Below are 19,054 nucleotides of genomic sequence, written 5' to 3' on the forward strand. Positions count from 1 at the left end.
TTTTAAATGTAGGAGAATATTGAGGTTATCTTGCTCAGATTAATATTCTTTCCCTTGGCCTGATAATTAAAAGCCCACCCAAATCACACAAGAAGGAGGCATTTGATTTCTCCTTTCAAGCCTTTCCAGGTCCCCCTTGCCTTTCTGCCTTTCCCAGAGTGCACCTGCATTGCCCCGAAGCACCTTCTGTGCCTTGTGTCCCTCCCAGGTGCTGGATCTGAAGGTGTAGCTCCCTCAGCGCCAGTCACTGTGCCTGCCATAGCTGTTTCCGCGTGTTTGAGCTTCCGCAGACGTGAGCTCTTAATTCCCACAATACCTTGAATGATATCACCATTATCTTTAACAAAGGCAGAGCGGAAGCTGGTAAAAGTCGCCTTGTTCTAAGCCGTAGTCAGCTGACTCAGGATCAGCTGACTCAGGACTACAGTTCTTTTTCTTTCTTTTCTTTTCTTCCTTCCTTCCTTCCTTTCTTTCTTTCTTTCCTTTCTTTCTTTCTTTTTATTTATTTATTTTTCCATTAAGAAATTTAGACTTCCTCCCCTCCTCCCATTCCCCTCCCGCTCACCCACTCACCCTCCTCCCTCCCCCTTCTGTGCATCTCAGGACAGCATGCAGGGCTCACCTGCTTCTCCCCTCTCCTTCCCTGACACCAGCAAACAGGAGTTAGCTTCCTCTGCTCTCTTTGTTTTTGAACCATCCAGCTGGCTTGTGGGTCAAAGACCAGTGGTTTCTTGTTGTTGTTGATTGTCATTTAAGGCAGTGCCTCAGTAGGCAGCCCTGGCTATCCTGGGGCTCTCTATATAGAACAGAGGGTGAACTCACCAAGATCAGTTTGTCTCTGCCTCCCAAGGGCTGGAATTAAAAGTGTGTCACTGCACCCAGCTTGTGCAATAAAATTTGCATATTATGTCTTCCCATTATTTTTTAATAGTGTAAAATAGAACTAATAATAAGACCTGGGCATTGGATTGTGATAGTTAAAATAACCAGTAAGTTGTCAATCAATGCTGGCTGAGCCTGCTGCTCACTGTGATGTGATTCAGTAGAATCAAATTTTCAGTATCCTAAGATAGACCCCTGGGTCTGTTTGATTCCCTAGGAACCGACCTTTGCATGAAAATACGCATCATGATGTGAATCAGATGATAACACTTTTTTAAAGTACCTGCTATGTGCAGAATCCACTACTGGGACTGTCTCACCTTTGATCCAGTGAGACATCCTTGCCCTCAACAATGTGCCAGGCTGTGACTCCTAACTGTGCTGGAGTGGTGTCAGGTGGACCGCAGGTTGGACACACCTGAACACACCTCCGCCTGCTAGTCTCCCACCAACCTGCAATGGCCCTGACTGCCTTGAAACATTGCCTGCGAATGCAAAGTTGAACTGTCAAAGTTTTAGCTGAGAGTTGAACTCAGCTTTAACTCTCCCCGCCACCCCCCCCAAGCTGAGCGCTGTGCTCTTTGGAAAATGAGAGCTGCATTTTCCAATTTCCAGTCTTTCCGCCTGTGTTGACTTCCCTGCCCCCTTCAGAAATCGCTTGCAGTGGTTCCAGATGTCACACATCAGCTCCCCTCAAACCAGAAATAAAACTTTTCCAGCCCCTGAGACTCAAATTCACTTAGAATGGCTGAGGGTAAATATGCCTGTTGACAGCCACAGGAACTGAGTTTCTTAAGTCTGAACGTTTTTGCTCTGAAGCCATACTTCTCCAAGAAACAGCTGTCATTCCTTGTTTCAAAAACAGAGTGGGAAATGATAGTTGACAACAAGCTTCGTCTCATCTGTTGAGGTTCTGAGCTGTCACACTACCAGCTAAATACCTGTAATTCAAAATGTAAAAATGCTTACATATTTTTGCCTACATTAATTTTTTTATTTCAGCCATTATATTACCTTTATCTTCCACACAACACTCGCTGATCTTCCTCCTACCTTTCTCAACATAGATAACTGTGTTTCAAAATCACGTGTTTTTTAAGGTCACAGAATGAGTATTTTCCTGAGAACCAAAAGGTGTGGAAATAATATAACAGGTTTTACCAACTTGGAACTTTTGTCTTTCTCAATTTCTTTAAAGTGATAATAAAATCATCAGGGCTAAGAGAGGTGGTTCCGCAGTTAAGAGTTAAGGGTTGCTCTTCCAGAGGTCCTGAGTTCAACTCCCAGCACCCACAGGTCAGCTCACAGTTGTCTATAACCAAAGTCCCATGGGATCCGATGCCCTCTTGCGGTGTGCAGACATGTTTACAGACAAAACAACAACAACAACAAACCACCAGCAGACATTAAATAAATAAATAATCTGTGCTGGGCATACTGGTACACTACTTAGCACTTGGGAGGTAGAGGCAGGTGGAGCTCTGAGTTTGAGGCCAGTCAGAGCTACATAGTGAGACCCTGTCTCAAAATCTCTCTCTCTCTCTCTCTCTCTCTCTCCATCCCTCTCTCTCCATCCCTCTCTCTCCCTCCCTCTCTGTCTTTCTCTCCCTCCCTCCCTCTCTCTGTGTGTGTAATAAAATTATCAGAATATCTTTTATAAAATCCAAATGGCCAACTGAGCTTTCTCAGTACTCAGGCTTATTTAAGGTTAGACCAAAGAGCCCCATCATCCTCATGTCTGGTAATCCCAGCTACCCCATCCTGGCATCCACAAGGCCTTTATTTAAGAACACACATAGATGAAATTCTGTCTTCTGTCTTCTGTCTTCTGTCTTCTGTCTTCTGTGGAGTGTGTTGAACCTCATCTCATTGTATCTCATTCCTTCTCTTTCCAGCACTGGGTCCCCTTTTGAACAGTGCTGTTTCTGAGTCTGGGGAATGGTGAATCATTTGCACCACTGTGGGTTGTTTCTAAGCCACCTGCCCTGCACTGACCCACGACTGTGGTTGTTGTTGCTGCTACAGCGTTGATGCTTTGACATTGGTGGCATGTGATGCATTCGTTTTTGAGATAATCAAATTTTTAGAATATCTGTACTGTTGGCCAAGTAAATAAACAGAGAAAATGTCAAGGAGTATGAATGGCCATTGAAGAGCCAAGGATGATGGGCAATGCGAGTCATGGTACAGGTTTATACAGGGCTGCACCCGCTCTTACTGATTTCATCTGTGTTTAGAAACACTGGTTTCTGAAGCCATGCACGTCTTTGAAAATTATAGAGCGGCAACAGTGTTTCTCTCACCTAATCAAAAACAAACAAACAAAACGCATGGATGAAGCAGCTCTGAGTTCGGAAGGTGTGCTGGGGATGGGATGGGGGTAACAAAACTACTTCTCAGGCAAGGATACCTAAAAGTTGGTAGAAAGAAATCAGCCAACACATCCTTTAGAGACCATCAGGCGACGTCCATTTTACTTATAAACACACAGGGCTGTGTGTGGCTGAGGAAACAAGAATTTTTGCTGTGCAGGTGTAAGGACTTGAGTTCAAACCCCCAGAACTCATTGTAGCAAATGAGAATGGCCTCCATAGGCTCATCTATTTCAATACTTGGTCCCCATTTGGTAGAATTGTTTGGGAGGGGTGAGAAAGTGCAGTCTTGTTGGAACAAGTGTATCACTAAGGGCAGACTTAAAAGTTTCAAAAGATTTCTGCGTCCCGTCCCATCCCCATCCCCCCCCCTTTTAGGGATGTGTCTCAAGATGTGAGCTCTGAGCTACTACTCCAGCGTTGTACCTTCCTGCCTGCTGTCTCTGAAACTGTAAGCCCCAATAGCCACTTTCCTTGGCAAGTTGCCTTGGTCATGGTATCTTATCACAGGAATAGTAAAACAGCTAAGACACCCGACTGAAAAACGGTTTGATTGTCTGGGATCCTAGAGCCCCGGTGCTGTGAGGAGATGGAAACAGGACAAGCTCTGAGGTTGCTGGGTGACAGCTTCATTCCAGGTTCCATGAAAACTCTCTCAAATAAGATGGAGCATGATAAAGCAGGACACTTGACATCCTTCTCGAACCTCCAAGCACACGGGCACACAGGTGTACTTGTGCGCACACACACACACACACACATACACACACACACACACCACCACTACCACCACCACTTACAACCTAATTTATTCAGTATTGACAGAGGAAGAGGAAAGTTCTGTAGACTGGTCCAGCCACAGAGAGGAAAATATATTGGTAAAGCGATGCCAGACTTGGTCTTTAACTCTGAGACTAGAATTTCGAATAGCCGTGTGGACAGGAGGAGCCACGGAAAGGTAAGTGGACAGGTGTCCTGTTCTGGGGGAGACTGGCATGTCACGACAGAGCCTCCCTGGTACATTCAGATCCAGCCACTGACTGTGAGCTTACCCAGGCTGAGGTCGAATCCCCAAATGACTCCAATCAGGAGCTGCAATTTGGTTTAACTTCTGTGGTTCTGGTTTAGTGAAATTTTTTTTTTTCTCGCTGTTGTTTATCCCTGTTCTCAACAAATCTGTGAAGTCTGTGCCCAATGCCGTCCCAGCTTCTTAGAATCCAATAAGGCAAGAGTCAGATTGTACCTCCTCTGTGTGGGGTGTTTGGGGCATTTTTCTTGTGGCTTGTCTGTAGTCAGTTGTCATGCCCAGAGGCACCCTCCAGCTCAGGGATGACATGGTGGACTTCTCCCCCACCATCTACTTCTGACTGCTAGCATCGGTCAGCTTTGTTCCTTTCGGTCACTCTCACCCTTCTGCTTCACCGGGATGGCCCGTTAGAGGAGGTCGCTGCCAGAGAAGGTGCATTTCCCAGGGGTCAGTGGGAGAGTTGTTCTATTTCTTCCTTGATCCCTGGCAAGGACTCTGATTTTTCAACTAATGTGGCAGAAGACATCAATAGGAAAAGAAAAATAAGAACTTCCTTCCCATTTCCCTGCCAGCGTTGCTTAGCAACCTTGTCAACATCCCCCCCCCCAGTTCAGCAGAGTTCTCACTGCATATTTTTATTGGGCATGTGTTTTATTGCTAAAGTTGATCTATTAAGCAGAAAATATGGAGAACACATGGAGTGACTGCCAGTTTTACGCTTTTTGTTTGGATTTCTGCTTTTCTATTTCCAGAGACCTTGTGCCCTCTTCATTCCTAAGTCAAGTGACACACTGAAGGGACGGCATCCACGTCCACATTTGTGTGTTAGACTTTGGTATGAAAAGCAAAAGTTTAGACTGACCCCAAATTGAACACTGAATTGTGAGGTCTTCATAGTTGGAGGCCAAATTTTAATTAATTCTGCATCCTTGCTCCCTAGTCCTGTGTCTTCTGAATAAATGGGCCTTAGTAACTGTTTTTCAATTAATGAGCAATTGGTTTCAAATATTTATTGAAAACTTGCATTACGATGGATGCTATTCATAACTAAATTTTCTTAGTGTTACTTTCCAGGGCTCAAAACTTATTACTTGTTCCTTTTTTTTTTTTCCTTTTTCTGGACATTGGACAAAGACAGTGAATAACCACTATGTCATTATTAGCCTAAGAAACTTCTGGCATACGGCTGCAGTGGCAGTAGCCACTCTCTGTGTGATATCACACAACAGTTTTCCCAGAGGCCTGAAGGTGCTTGGTGGTCTACTATCCAGACCCACCTAGATCAGAATGCTCCTACCACCCCCTGCACCCCCATCCCCCACAGGCAAAGCCACCGAGTTGAAAACATTCAGGTCTTCTCACTCTTTCTCAACACATGCACACTCAAGTGCAGACTCTGTGTATGAACAAACTGTTGGCAAAATCACAAGACCAAGCATATGTCTTTATCCCTTTAGTGGTCCAGCCCGCCATGTCCTACCTAGGGCTTCACGTTTGTTTCTGAGATGTTGTTAATGTGCAGGTTTAGAGCTGCTGGTCGGGGGGAAGCCAGAGAGCCTCCTTTTTTTAACATACCCCCTTCTGTGATAGTCAGTGTCACCTCTGTGTATAGCTCTGATGTTATTTGGGGCTTGTCTGAAGTACAAACCTTGAAGCATCTATCCGTATTTAAACATAACCTCAGGTCACCATGTTAGTGTGTAATAAGCACTATGTCTGGTTTTTATAAGAGTGCTGGGGCTTGAACCCAGGACTTTGTACTTGTTGGGAAAGTACCTTGGCACTGAGTTACGTCTCTAACCTTTCATTTGTTTTATAAAAACTTTCGAGACAGGCACTTGCTAAGTTACTCAGGCTAGCCTTGAACTTTTGATCCTCAAGACAGTTTCACAAATATCTGAGATCAGAAGCTTGGCTAGCTGCAACCATTGAATGGGGTGGAAGAATACACTATGGGCAGGGTCTCCACGTGGACAGGGGTTGGAAAGGAAGGCTGGGTACATCCATCCTTTGGGTCTGTACACCAACAAAGCTCTGGGACCTTGAAAAGTATGTTGATGGACGCGCTCGTTTAGCGGTCAGAGGTGTAATGGATCTTTTCTCATCCGTCCCGATGGGCCGGCCTTGTCTTTACATGTGGGAAACTCATCTGGCCAACTCCTCAGAACAACTCCATTGTAAATGAAAAATCAAACCAGCAGAGGCATTCCCACGTCTTGCCCACATCAGCATGTGTGATGGTGTGGCCTCGGTGCCAGGAGACCAGCTCTCCACATGCTCTGCACTTCCTCTGATCCTGGATGTGAGGTGCTCCATGTGCACCTGAAGATGTCCGTGGGATCTTTAAAGAGCTGCAGTGAGAACAGCTTCGTGTGCATTCAGGGGCAAAGTGCTGGAGGAGGGCCCGCTTGTTCATCCCACGCGCCCAGGTAGCTTAGCTCCAAAATAACCATACAGAAACTGTATGCATTAAACCGCTGCTTGACCCATTAGTTCCAACTTCTTATTGGCTAACTCTTACATTAATTTAACCCATTTCTAGTAATCTGTGTATCGCCACATGGCAGTGGCTTACCAGCTAAGTTGTGGCTGCATGTTTTACTCAGGCGGCGGATCCATGGCGTCTCCCTGCCTCTGCTTTCTTCCTCCCAGAATTCAGTTCCATCTTCCCCGCCTACCTAAGTTCTTCCCCATCAGGCCAAGGCAGTTTCTTTTTTCATTAACCAATGAAAGCAACACATTGACAGAAGGACCTCCCACACCAGCAAAGAAATGAGTCAAGAGCTAGAAATGTTAGTGAAGGATCCAGAGCAGAGTGGAGTTTAATTGCAAGCGTCCAGTTCAGGAATTTACTTTAGAAATAAACATCCGAAGATGCTTCTCTTCAGCTGGGCGGTGATTTGATCCTAGTACACAGGAGGCAGAAGCAGGCGGATATCTGTGAGTTCTAGGCCAGCCCAGGTCTACAGAGTGAGTTCCAGGACAGCCAGAGCTACATAAAGGAACCCTGTCTCGAAAAACAATAATAATAACAAATATAGGTGCTTTTCTTTCATCAAAGGTGCCAAGAGGGCAAAAAAGACCATAGAGAGAGAGAGAGAATTTATACACCCATGGATGCCTTTGCACAGGCCACAGGAGAAAGTCGGTGCTTGCTTTCCATCAGTGGCTCACAGAACCTGGCAATCCTCCTGTTGCTACCCTACTCCTCTACCTCCTGACCCAGGAAGCACTAGGTGGGGTTGCTCATGCACTTGGCCACACCCTTACTTGTAAGTGGATGTTTGGGGTCTAAGCTAAAGACTTCATACTTGCTTAGAAAGCACTCTTACCCAATGATCCATCTCCCTAGCCTCAAGACAGTGATTTTAAACCTGATTAAAGTTTGGGATAAATGTCCCTCCAATTAAAGAGACTGGGATCTTGAAATCGATTGCTTAAATATAACTGGAATAAAGAAAACATACCCAAAATTTTAGCAAGGTTTGGCTCTTTTTTGACATGTTTGTGGCAATCACTTGAAACTAATGCGTAAGTTCTTTTGGGGTGGGGGTTGGAGACAGGCTTGTCTCTATGTAACCTTGGCTTTGCTGGAACTCATTCTGTAGACCTTAGACTCATAGAGATCTGCCTGCTTCTGGTGGGATTAGAGGGGTGTGCCACCACCGCCTGGCTGAGAAAGTTCTTATTCATGTGTTTCCCTCTGGGATGTCAGACAGCTCTGTTGATGGTTTCCATGAAAGTAGACACTACAGACTACACAAGCAGCGTGCAGGGGTACTAAGGGTCATGGAGTCGGGGGAAGAGGATGGCCCTAAGGACCATGGGATTTGTTGGGCCCCTTGTTACCAGTGGTTGGCCCTAAGGACCATGGGATTCGATGGGCCCCTTGTTACCAGTGGATGGTTCTAAGGACCATGGGAGTTGACAGGCCCCTAGTTACCAGCCAGTCTTCTTTGCTAAAGGGAGGGTGCCACCTGTCACTGATGTGCTGTATAGAGGGACAGGTGTTGATTTAGTGAGGAAAAAGAAGGAAAAAGTCTCTCCATTGCTCCTCTAACTCCCAACTCCTCTCTTCTGCATTTATCTTGGTAATGACCTTTTTAGGGGTTCAGGTTTCTTCAGACTCTTTTCAGGCAAACTAAATCTTCAAGGAGCCCACCTTCCATTCTTCCTCCCTCACTTCCTTCTCCCCCCCCCCCTCCTTCCCACTCTCCCTCGCTTCTCTCTCTCATCCCCTCCCTTCATTTTTCTGTGGCCCTGGACTTCAATCTACTGCCTTATGCATTCTGGGCACATGCTCTGCTACCGAGCTTATAACTCCCCTGACCCCCCCCCCCACGCAAGAAGGTTGCCATTTAAAGAGAGATTGCACCTGTCCACACCCTAGAGTTTGAAGACTTTTGTATTGATAGCCATGTAGTTGATAGATCAGAGTATCCTGGAGTATGACTTCATAGAAGATCTCAGGCTGGGTGTCACGTGATATTTTCCATATGAATTTTTGTTTGTTTGTTTGTTTTTGTGTGGGAGCAGGGAGCCTATGCTTCCTGCCCAGATGTGGCATTCCGGGGAAAAGCTATTAGGAGAAGGGTGGAGAGGACAGGGGATTGAGTACTGGGCTGTGGCGGGCACAGGAAGAGGCACCTGGTAGCAGGACCATGACCGCACTGAGCAAAGAGCCTTGTCGGAGGGGATCCGAGCTCTCAGGGGGAAATATCAGAAACTGATTTTGTTGGGAAATGCCATGATAGGACCTAATACTGTGCGTGCTAATTTAAAATTTTGAAAGATATCTCAGGAGCTCCTTCCTGTATTGATGGCTTAACAGGTCATGTTCAGACGTGGGAAGTGGCAGAACCCCTTCTGTGTGTGAAGAAGCAGCTCAGAGAGCTTGTGCTCTGTGACGGATTCTGTGCCGGCTCTTCTGATGCTGGCCTCAGCTCTGGGGTCACTTTACTGTGGTTCAAGTGGACCTATTGTAATCTTTTGTGTCAAAGCCCCACACAGCCTTCACCTCAACCCACCCTTTATTGGCAGTTTCTGGGGAATGTGTGTATAAAATGGAACGGGAACTGAGCTCTGGGTAGGGAGCTTCATAAGCCAGTAGGAAAGGCAGGATAAAATCCATCACAGCCCAGGGTGTGGGGCCATGTGGAAAGTATCTTTACAAGGGGCCAACAAACCAAACTTGGTGCCGGCTGTGCCTCCTGCTAGCCACGGATATTGTCAAGCTGGTAATTCTGTCACCTAGGGATCCATGAAGAATACTTGCTGTGAGTCTGCACATCTTCCATTGACTCTGCAGATCTTGCTAGGGTTTTGAGAGTCAACTGAAATAATGGACAACATTAGGCTTTCAAGTTTTCCCTGTCCTTGTGGCACCCACGAGACATGCATGGTCAAATAAATTTAAGTTAATTAAAGTAGGGTAGATTATAAAATTCCGCTCCCGAGTCACACTGTCTACGTACAAGACTGCGTGTGTGGATGGTGGGGGACCACATTGTATCACAAGTGCATCTAACATGTTCCTCGCCATGAGCGAGTTCTGCTGAACAGCTCCGTTCCAAAGGGCTCCTGGGAGTGGCATTAGGCACATAAAGGATGGCGTTGTGTAGAGGTGACAACTGCTGTCGTAGTCAGGGCTCCTGGCAAAGAAACCGCTAACTTAAAGTCAGCAGAATTTAAAATCGATTTGTTCGACCAATCCTGGGAGAACAAATGCATTTCAAAGGTAAGAAATGGGATGGTTTTCTAGATTGCCTGGAGCTAAAGGAGCCTCTTCTTCCTGTGTTCTTCTCCCCATGGCAACTTGGGCGTGTGTTCTGTTTGTTTCTCTGTTGCAATAGCCACTGTTGCAGTACCTCCTTCCCTCCTCCTCTTCCTCCTCCTCTCCCTTCTTCCTCCTTCTCTCCTCTTCCTCCTCCTCTCCTCTTTCTCCTCCTCTCCTTTTTCCTCATTCTCTCCTCTTCCTCCTCTCCCTCCTTCCCTCCTCTTCCTCCTCTTCTCCCTTCTCCCCCATCCTATTCTTTCTCTTTCTCCCCCTCTTTGTTCTCCCTTCGTGTTTCTTTCATATTTCTCTCTGTCTCTGTCTCTGTCTCTTTCTCAGTTTTTCTCTTCAGCTTTCTTAACTGCATTATATATGACCCCCAAGGGCTTAAGTTGACCACTTTCACCACTTCTTGCATATCTAGCAGACCCCTGGTTCCTTTTAGGCTCCTGGTATGATAGTCACCTGGTCCCACCGTCTCTCTTTGTGAAGTCAGAGACAATCTATGCTGACTCATTAGTCTCCAAAAAGGAATAGACATGCAATAGGACTGAATCATTGCCCAATACACTCTTTTTTTGGCACCTTGGAAAAGCCCTTAGCTTTGGATCAAACAGAGAAGAGCCAGCAAAGATTTGACAGGGACCACACAGAACAAAAGGGTAGCACCCTTTCTTCTTTTGTTGTTTACGTAGCTCGCAGTACCAGTGCAGCCTGCAGGGGCAATAGTTTAACCTCTGCATTCATATACTAGACCCATAGGAACTAAGCACAGCCAGGAATGTAAGGTGGAAATTTTCCTACGCCTTTGTTCGTTCTTACACGCAAACTGAGCACTCATAAGTTCCCTTTTCTTTTCCGCCTTTAGAAAGGAACATGAGGTTCCCTTGGAGATCATTTAAGAGGAAGATGGAAGGAGCCATTTAAAATCGAGTTAAACTGCAGGCTGCAAGACTGGGGCCTGAGGGCTGGCAGTGGAAAACTCTGTTGGGCTGTGATCTCTCACTGAAAAGTCCCACGTGCCTTTTTGCTTCCTGCAAAAGGAAGGAAGACAAGGAGGAGACCATGTCTATTGCCTTGAAGCAAGTGTTCAACAAGGACAAGACCTTCCGGCCCAAGAGGAAGTTTGAACCTGGCACACAGAGGTTTGAGCTGCATAAACGAGCTCAGGCATCCCTCAACTCGGGCGTGGACCTGCGAGCAGCTGTGCAGTTACCCAGCGGGGAGGATCAGAATGACTGGGTGGCTGTGCATGTGGTGGACTTCTTCAATCGCATCAACCTCATCTACGGCACCATCTGTGAGTTCTGCACTGAGCGGACCTGCCCCGTGATGTCAGGGGGTCCCAAATACGAGTACCGGTGGCAGGATGACCTCAAGTATAAGAAGCCAACTGCACTACCAGCTCCCCAGTACATGAACCTGCTTATGGATTGGATTGAAGTCCAGATCAACAATGAGGACATATTTCCGACATGTGTTGGTGAGTGCCTCGAAATTTTAACGTTTGTTTTTATTGATATTTTTGTCCCATTTCGTCCAGGGGTGATAAAATTTTCACAGTATGAGTCTTACACTGTCTTTGAATACTAACTAGATCGCACCCACGTCAATATATAGCTAAATTCCATCAGCTATATATCTAATACATATGAATCTGATTAAAATGGGAGGAGGTCATTCATGGTCTGTCTATTTGTGATTTTGTGGAGTCCAGTGGTATACATTCTACATGCTTGGGAGTGTTAGGAAAATGTTAGATAGGATCTTCTTGGCTTTCTTAGGGCTAGACTCCAATTCTACTCAGCCTGGTAAGATTTTTGGGTTTTGGCTAATTGATATGCAAGGTTGCATTGATTGGGATGTGACTACTGTTGGTATTAACTTTTTAAGACTAAAAATCACATTATGGGAATCTACAAATTAGTTGGGCAACAAGCCCACAGGGGTTCATATCCTGGGGAAATAAAGATCCTGGCATTTGCCTCTCTTCTAATCACGGTTACTGCATTTTCAGGCTATACTGGTAACTCTCTTAACTGTCAGACAGACTGGAACATTTGAAATGCAGATATTTTGGCTTGTGTTGTGCTATCAGCCACACAACATAAGGGTTTGGACTCAGTCCTTCCTTCCTCTTTGCATGGCTAGCTATTGGATTTCTATGTATGGATAAGCTGGGTATGGAATCCATTGCTTCACATCCAAGGCTCAGCAGGAATGAGAACTCTTGTTTCTTTGGCCGTGTTTCCAGTTCTTAGCACAGAGCCTGCATGGGCACTCACGAACATTTCCAAGATGAACGACTCTTGTCCTATCGGGAGAGGACAAGAAAAAGATGTGTGTAGTACGTGATGTATGCACATGAGAACACATGATGAAGTCTGTTGAAATCTTTGCAGATGGAGAGGTGTCCTCAAGATGAGAAGGGATGTATGGAAATAATTAGGTTTATATTGGGAAAAAAGGACTTAAATTGATTGGTGCGGTGTGGTGTATCTCGAAGTATTCAGCACTTAAACCCGTTTTTCAGAGTCCTGGCTTTGCCTTAACTTGTCTAGTCCCTTCATGCTTTCCTCTCCTATCTCTTGTTGCCAGAAAGGAGGTGAGGTGTTCAGTATTGCCTAGGAGTTTCCCAGGAACCTCCCCTCCCCCCCCCGTAGATATTCCACATCTCTGAAGAGTGGGAAATCCTTCATTCTTGTCTTCATGCACTTTCATTTTACTATTAGAGGCTGCTTCTGCTGGGAGAACTGTTAATGTCATGTACAGAGTGCTCAATAGCAAGAATGATACGGTATCATCCTTCTGGTGTTGGCTTCAGGGTCCTCAGAACTCTGGGCACTGCCGCCATGGCCTCTTTGAGCTGCAGAGCGAATTTCTCAGTACAGCACCCCTGGGTTGCTTGAGAGGGAGGCAGCTTATGGATATCTGTTTGGGGAACAGAGAGCATCACAGGTGACTTTAGACTGTGTTCTCCGTAGAAAATAATAGTGCTTTCTTTTCTAAGTGTTTCCTTCATCATTTTGCATACAGACTGCATTCTCTGTCTCTTTGCTCCACAGCATCGATGTTCTGAGGAGTCTTAGCAAGATTCCTTCTGAGAAAAAAAAACAAGTTCAGGAAATTCGGAGGAAGCTGAGGATTTGTCTTTCAGCACAGGGTTCTTAGTATGTTGATGTGCATTTTAGGGATTTCCAAGAAGAAGACTTTAAAGTGTGTTATTTTAAATACTTTGTCTGTCTGCATGTGTGTGAAGGCAAATGCCAGGTGTGTGTGTGGAGGTCAGAGTACAGCTTGCAAGAACTGGTTCTCTCCTTCAACCTAGTGCATCCCAGGAGAGAACCAGGTGACCAGGCTTGTGGGAAAGCACCTTACCTGCTGGCCCCAATAAAAGACTTTTTCAGTATGTGTGCTTCCATGCTTGATGTGGCGCTTTATTCTTTCTTTTAAAATGGAATTCATTCGCAGTTGTCATTGGTTTATTTGTTTAGACTCTCTCTATGTGGCTCTGGCTGTTTGTTGTAGGGAAGGCTGGTCTCCAACTCACAGGGGTCTACCTGCTCCCCTCATGAGTGCTGGGATTAGATGCTTGTTCCACTACTTACAGGAAGCATTTTTAATTTTAAGGAAATATTAACTTAAGTAGATTAGAGTTGTCAGCATTATCTGGACCTTCTATTCAAAACACAGATTCCCTGACCTTGGGGAATACTTGCCCAGCATGGGTTTAAACCTTTAGCCCTGTCAATAATAATAATAATAATAATAATAATGATGATGATGATGATGATGATGATGATGAATTTCTTAAATGAGACTTAAAAAACTGTAACTTAACATCAGACAACAAAAAGTATAGTTACTATACTGTACAATTGTTCTTTTTCCTTTTTTGGCTGAAATTTTGTATCCTTTGAAGAAAATCTCTTGCTAGGCCCTGGTAACTTCCTTTCTACTCTATTCTTACGAACTAGGCATTTTTAGATTCTACATGTAAGATAGTGATGTAGGAGGTTCTTCTGTCTATGTGTTGCTTTCATTGGTTGAATAAAGAAACTGCCTTGGTCTTTTGATAGTGCAGCAAGATAGTATATTTGCCTTTGTGTACCGCACTCAGTTTAATCCATGATTCATAAATTTCATATGTATTATTGTAGATGATGAAAGAGAGAGACAGAGAGAGAGTTGGCACAAGTTCCCATGTGTAGGCCTGTTGGCCTGGAGCTCACTGTATAGCCTTAGTTGGCCTGGACTGTTTCAGCCTTCCAAGTGGCAGGATCATAAATGTGTGTCACCACACCTGGCTAAGGTTGCCTTTTAAGACTAACTTTTTTTTATTTATGTGTATGTGTAAGAGGATGCCAAACTCCCAGGAGCTGGAGTTATGGGCAGTTGTGAGCTGCCATGTGGGTTCTGGGTAACAGAACCCAAGTCCTCTGCCAAAGCAGTAAGTGCTCTTTACCACTGGGCTATCTCTCCAGACCTGATTTCCTTCCTTTGAAAGACTGAAAAATATTTCATTATGTATACATGCCACATTTTCTTTATTCAGGCATCCATTTGTATATTTGATGATTGAATACATGAATAACATATGCCTTACTTTTTCATATGCCTATTGGTTACTTACATGTCTTCTGTTTAGAAAGGTCCACTCCACTGGGTAGTTTTATGTCAACTTGACACAAACTAGAGTCATCTGAGAGGAGGATATTTCAATGAAGAAACTTCCTCAGGGGAGGGAGAGTGGGGGGAGTTGGAGGGAAATGGGAGAAGGAGAGGAAGTGGAAATTTTTAATAAGTGAAAGAAAGAAAGAAAGAAAGAAAGAAAGAAAGAAAGAAAGAAAGAGAAAGAAACTACCTCCATGAGATCAGCTGTAGACAAATCTTTAGGGCATTTTCTTAATTAGTTATTGATGTGGGCAGGCCCAGCTCATGTAGGTGGGGCCACCCCTTCGCTGGTGCTCCTGGGTTCTATAAGAAAGCAGCTGAGGTACTGGAGAGATGACTCAGGAGTTAAGAGCACTGGCTAATCCTCCAGAGGACCTGGGTTCAATTCCCAGTACCCACAAGGCAGTTCAAACTGTCTGTAATTCCAGTTCCAGGGGATTCGTGGCACTAGGCATTGCATGTGACCCATAAATTATGTAATCTGCAGATGCATCCAGGCAAAATACCCATACACAAAAATTAAGTAAATAAATCTTTAAAGAAGAAAAAAAAAACAGCTGAGCAAACCAGCCATACCTATTCAAACCACCATACCACCCCTCTGGTTTACCTAGTGCTTATTTCCATGAGGTTTTCTGTGGTAGTTTGAATGTAATTGGTCCCATAAGTTCATGACACGATGATGAGATGTAGCTTTGTTGAAGGAAACATGTCACTGTGGGGGTGGGCTTTGAGGTTTCTTATGCTCAAGATACCCCCCAGTGTCACAGTCTACTTCCTGTTGCCTTCCTGATCAAGTTGTAGCCAGTATCATGTCTACCTGCATGCCACCTTGCTCCCTGCCGTGATGATAAGGGACTGAACCTCTGAAACTGTAAGCCAACCCCAGTTAAATGTTTTCCTTTGTAAGAGCTGCTGCGGTCATGGTGTCTCTTCACAGCAAGAAAACTCTAAGATATTTCCTTTCTTTTGTGTGATTCTATGTGAGTGTGCGTACACACGTGTTGTAAAACAACCTGAGACATGCCTCCTCAGGCCCTAGTTACCTTTGTTTAATACATGATCTCTCTTGGCCTGGAATTCACCAGTTAGACCAGGCTGGCTGGGCCAATGAGCTTCAAGTATTCACCCATCTGTGTTTCTCCAGCACTGGGATTATAAGCATGTGCCGTCACTCTGGGTTGTTTTGTTTTGTCTTGACATATAGATCAAAACCAGTTCTCATGGTGCAAGCAAACTCTTTCCTGCCTGGCTTCATTCTCTAACATTTCTAACATGGCAAGCTAGGCGTCAGTGAAAAGCTCCAGCATCCACCATCATCACGAGTGTTCGTCGGTGTCCGACTTAGCTGAGGTTTGTTCTCAGGTGCTATTGGGGCATTGGTGCTGTGTTTCAGAAGATGCACTTCCTCCAGTGCACTCCACTGTGTCCCCTTCAGCCTCCCTCTACGTCCATCCTACTGTCTCGCTTTTGATCTTTGTGCTGTTATGAGTCTTTCTCAGAAACGATCAAGATGTGTGTCAGGATAAAATAATAATAATAATAATAACAATAATAATAATTAATAATAATAATAAAAACTTTAGGCAAAAAGTAGATCCTGGGAGGATGAGAAACGGAGAGATCTGCTGAGAATTAGAATCCTGGGCACTGGTCAGTCAGTGTTCCTGCCCGGGAACCAAGCAGGGTTCAAACTTAACCTCCCCACTGTGATCCAAGGAAGTAGATCCGGAAAGTGGTGACAGATGTGGCTGCTTCACCCTTAGTTAGGTATTGAAGGATATAAACAGCTGCTGATCTCTACCACTGAAACCCTGAAGACAGCAAGCCTTTCATCTGCTTCATCTGCTGCTAGATTCCAGTTTAACTAGGAGCGCGTGCTGCCAGAAGTCATACTTTTTCAGATGGGGGAACACAAGCACAGGCAGCCCCTCGTCAGCCACAGGCCCCTCCACTCTCCCTTGAACTCTCCTCGAGCCTCCTTTGGTGGGAACCCAGCAGATGTCTCTGGTGAAGCCTTATAAGAGCAGTAACCGCAGAAGCAAGGACCACCTCCCTTTGATTCTCCTTCTTAAAGATACAACCCAAACAGAAAACAGAAAGCCACAGACTTAAAAGAAATACGGTTGCCTAATTACAAAAGTGTCTCTCTGTTCTAGTTCCAGCTTCCCTGCTCCACTGTTATATAACAGGATTGAACATTGTTGAGCTGATGCTCAGACAAAAGGAGACAACAGAACCCTCTGACTCATGGAGTTTGAAAAAGTCTCTGTAAAGGCGGAATAAGAGTTCGTAAGACACAATTGCATGATCTCACCTACACCTACAGTTTTAGAATAAATGGAGTCAGCGGGGAAGATTAGTGAAAGTTAGGGGGAAAGCAAATTCATGTCTGCAGAGCCTGCGCCATAGCTGCCACTGCTAATCTCACTTAGTCCTTGTGACAGATCAATGGAGTTACTATTGCATCTTAGTTGCCAGGCGTCTAAGGGGCTTTCTTTGAACTGTACAGTTGATACCTAACTTAGGAGTCAGTGTGAGCAAGGGTGGCTAAAAGTCTATATGCTTACCATACTGTACCATTCAGAGAATATATCATTAGTTCCCATGCTGGATGATTCTCAACCAATAGTTTTAGGAGGATGATTAGTATAGAGAAAATTTCATTAATTTTTTTAAATTTAAAAATGATTGACTTTGATATTGCTCTTCTAGAAAAACAAACAAAAGTCAGCCCTGAGATGTCTAGAAAATACAATTCAGGTTCTGCAAATGTCCTGTGCTCCATTCTGAGACTGGCCACAGGCCAACGCATCTTTTGGTCCACAATGACCCGTGACTGCCAACTGGCTGTTACTCACTCGCTCGTTCGTTTCGTGAGTGCTTAGTGTGTGTATGCCTGGGATCAGGTCTTGTTTCAGTTACCCTGAGAGCAAGGCAGACAGAGTCCACATCCTTGAGCCATTTATGTAATGCCCAGATGTCTAGTTATTCTAAATCACTCTGTATATTTTTCTAAGTGCGCTGGGGAAATAGTTGTATCCCCTTGACCGCCCATTTCATGAGACTACATTTATTATGCAGCCCAGGCTGACCTGGTTTTCCTGCCTTCTCTGAGTGCTGGGATCAAAGGCATGCGCCACCATGGTCACATTCAGTTCCTACCTATGATTTCATCATCTTTCAACATACCATGGCAAGAATAAATAAATAAAAACATACGCAGCGATGAACATCTCAGACTTGGGATTTGAGAAGTCGGAGTTCTGTTTAACATTTACATTTTACCTTCCATTTCTTATTGGATGTCTCGCTTGCATTTTCAGATTTTGAAGTAGTTCTGTATGACACAGACAAGACAGGACGTGTGGCGGGAGATGTATTTGCAGCCTGCTGAAAGCACTGCTTGGCTTTAATCAGCTCGTTCTGCTGCTTACACGCTGCTGGGTCGTGCTAGCTCCAAATTTCCATTTCTCTGTTTGGGAACCAAGGGTATAATTCTGACCTCGTGAGGCAGCTTTAAGGATCAACGGAGGCAACATGGCGGGTGGGGTGGGGGTAGGGTCACATTAGAACCTGGGGCATAAAAGACACTGAAGATATTCCTGTGCTAACTGACCCTCCTTTCCTCTTCTCCGCTCTCCTTTTCCTTCCCTCCCACCTCCCCAGCTATCATCCATACGCCTAGAAATTGCTAAACAGTTTATGAACAATATCTGCAGAATCATAATACAGACTTGTAGACTCAGCACGATTTACAGACATTGTCAGTCTTTGTTGATGTCATGAGGATCTCAGACCCTTAAGGGCGTCTCTCCAACCTTTGGAAAACTCCAGGAGTCAGGAGCGACTCCTGGCTTCAGGGAAGAACACCTAAATCTCTGGAGAAATTGCCGCCAGTCAGGGTCTCCACTCGATTTCCAGAAAACTGAACACTAAATCTGCCCGTATTCCGTGTCAAATAAGTTAGCCTTAGCAGAAGGTGAGCGCTGGTTCGCTAGACAGGCAGGGGCGGAGCCCACTCCTTACACCCAGGAAGATCTATTCATTAAAGCCAGCGCTCAGCACTGAGGCTTGGGTTGCATCTCTGAAGGAGGGGCTAAGCGCTGTCAAAGCATGTTTGTGGCCGCTGGCTTTGTTTCTGCTTTACAGGCGAATCACTGCCAACGGTGGAATCCCATTTCCCCCCAAATGGCCTTGTGAATGGTCAAGACTTCCAGAGCTTTGGCTACGGGATGGATTGACAAACTGTTTGGCTCTAAGAACTTGCTAGTTGGGAGGGCATGGCAGTAAAGCTGCCATTTTCTGAACGCATATTGCTTCTGT

At 45.1% G+C, this 19,054-nt stretch overlaps 1 protein-coding gene across 3 annotated transcripts in view; it reads left to right on the top strand.

The window, feature by feature from the left end:
• The window catches only part of Mob3b (MOB kinase activator 3B), a 197,822-nt gene that overhangs the window by 66,776 nt on the left and 111,992 nt on the right, over positions 1 to 19,054 (top strand). For all 3 annotated transcript variants that reach the window (XM_048419862.3, XM_048419864.3, XM_048419863.3), the window contains exon 2: positions 10,923 to 11,537. In XM_048419862.3, the coding sequence (XP_048275819.1) occupies positions 11,120 to 11,537 (418 nt within the window). In that variant the 5' untranslated portion in view covers positions 10,923 to 11,119. The remainder of the gene's footprint in view (positions 1 to 10,922; positions 11,538 to 19,054) is intronic.

The sequence above is a fragment of the Myodes glareolus genome, chromosome 16, assembly GCF_982192425.1.
Source record: "Myodes glareolus chromosome 16, mMyoGla1.1, whole genome shotgun sequence".
Classification (NCBI taxonomy): Eukaryota; Metazoa; Chordata; class Mammalia; order Rodentia; family Cricetidae; genus Myodes; species Myodes glareolus.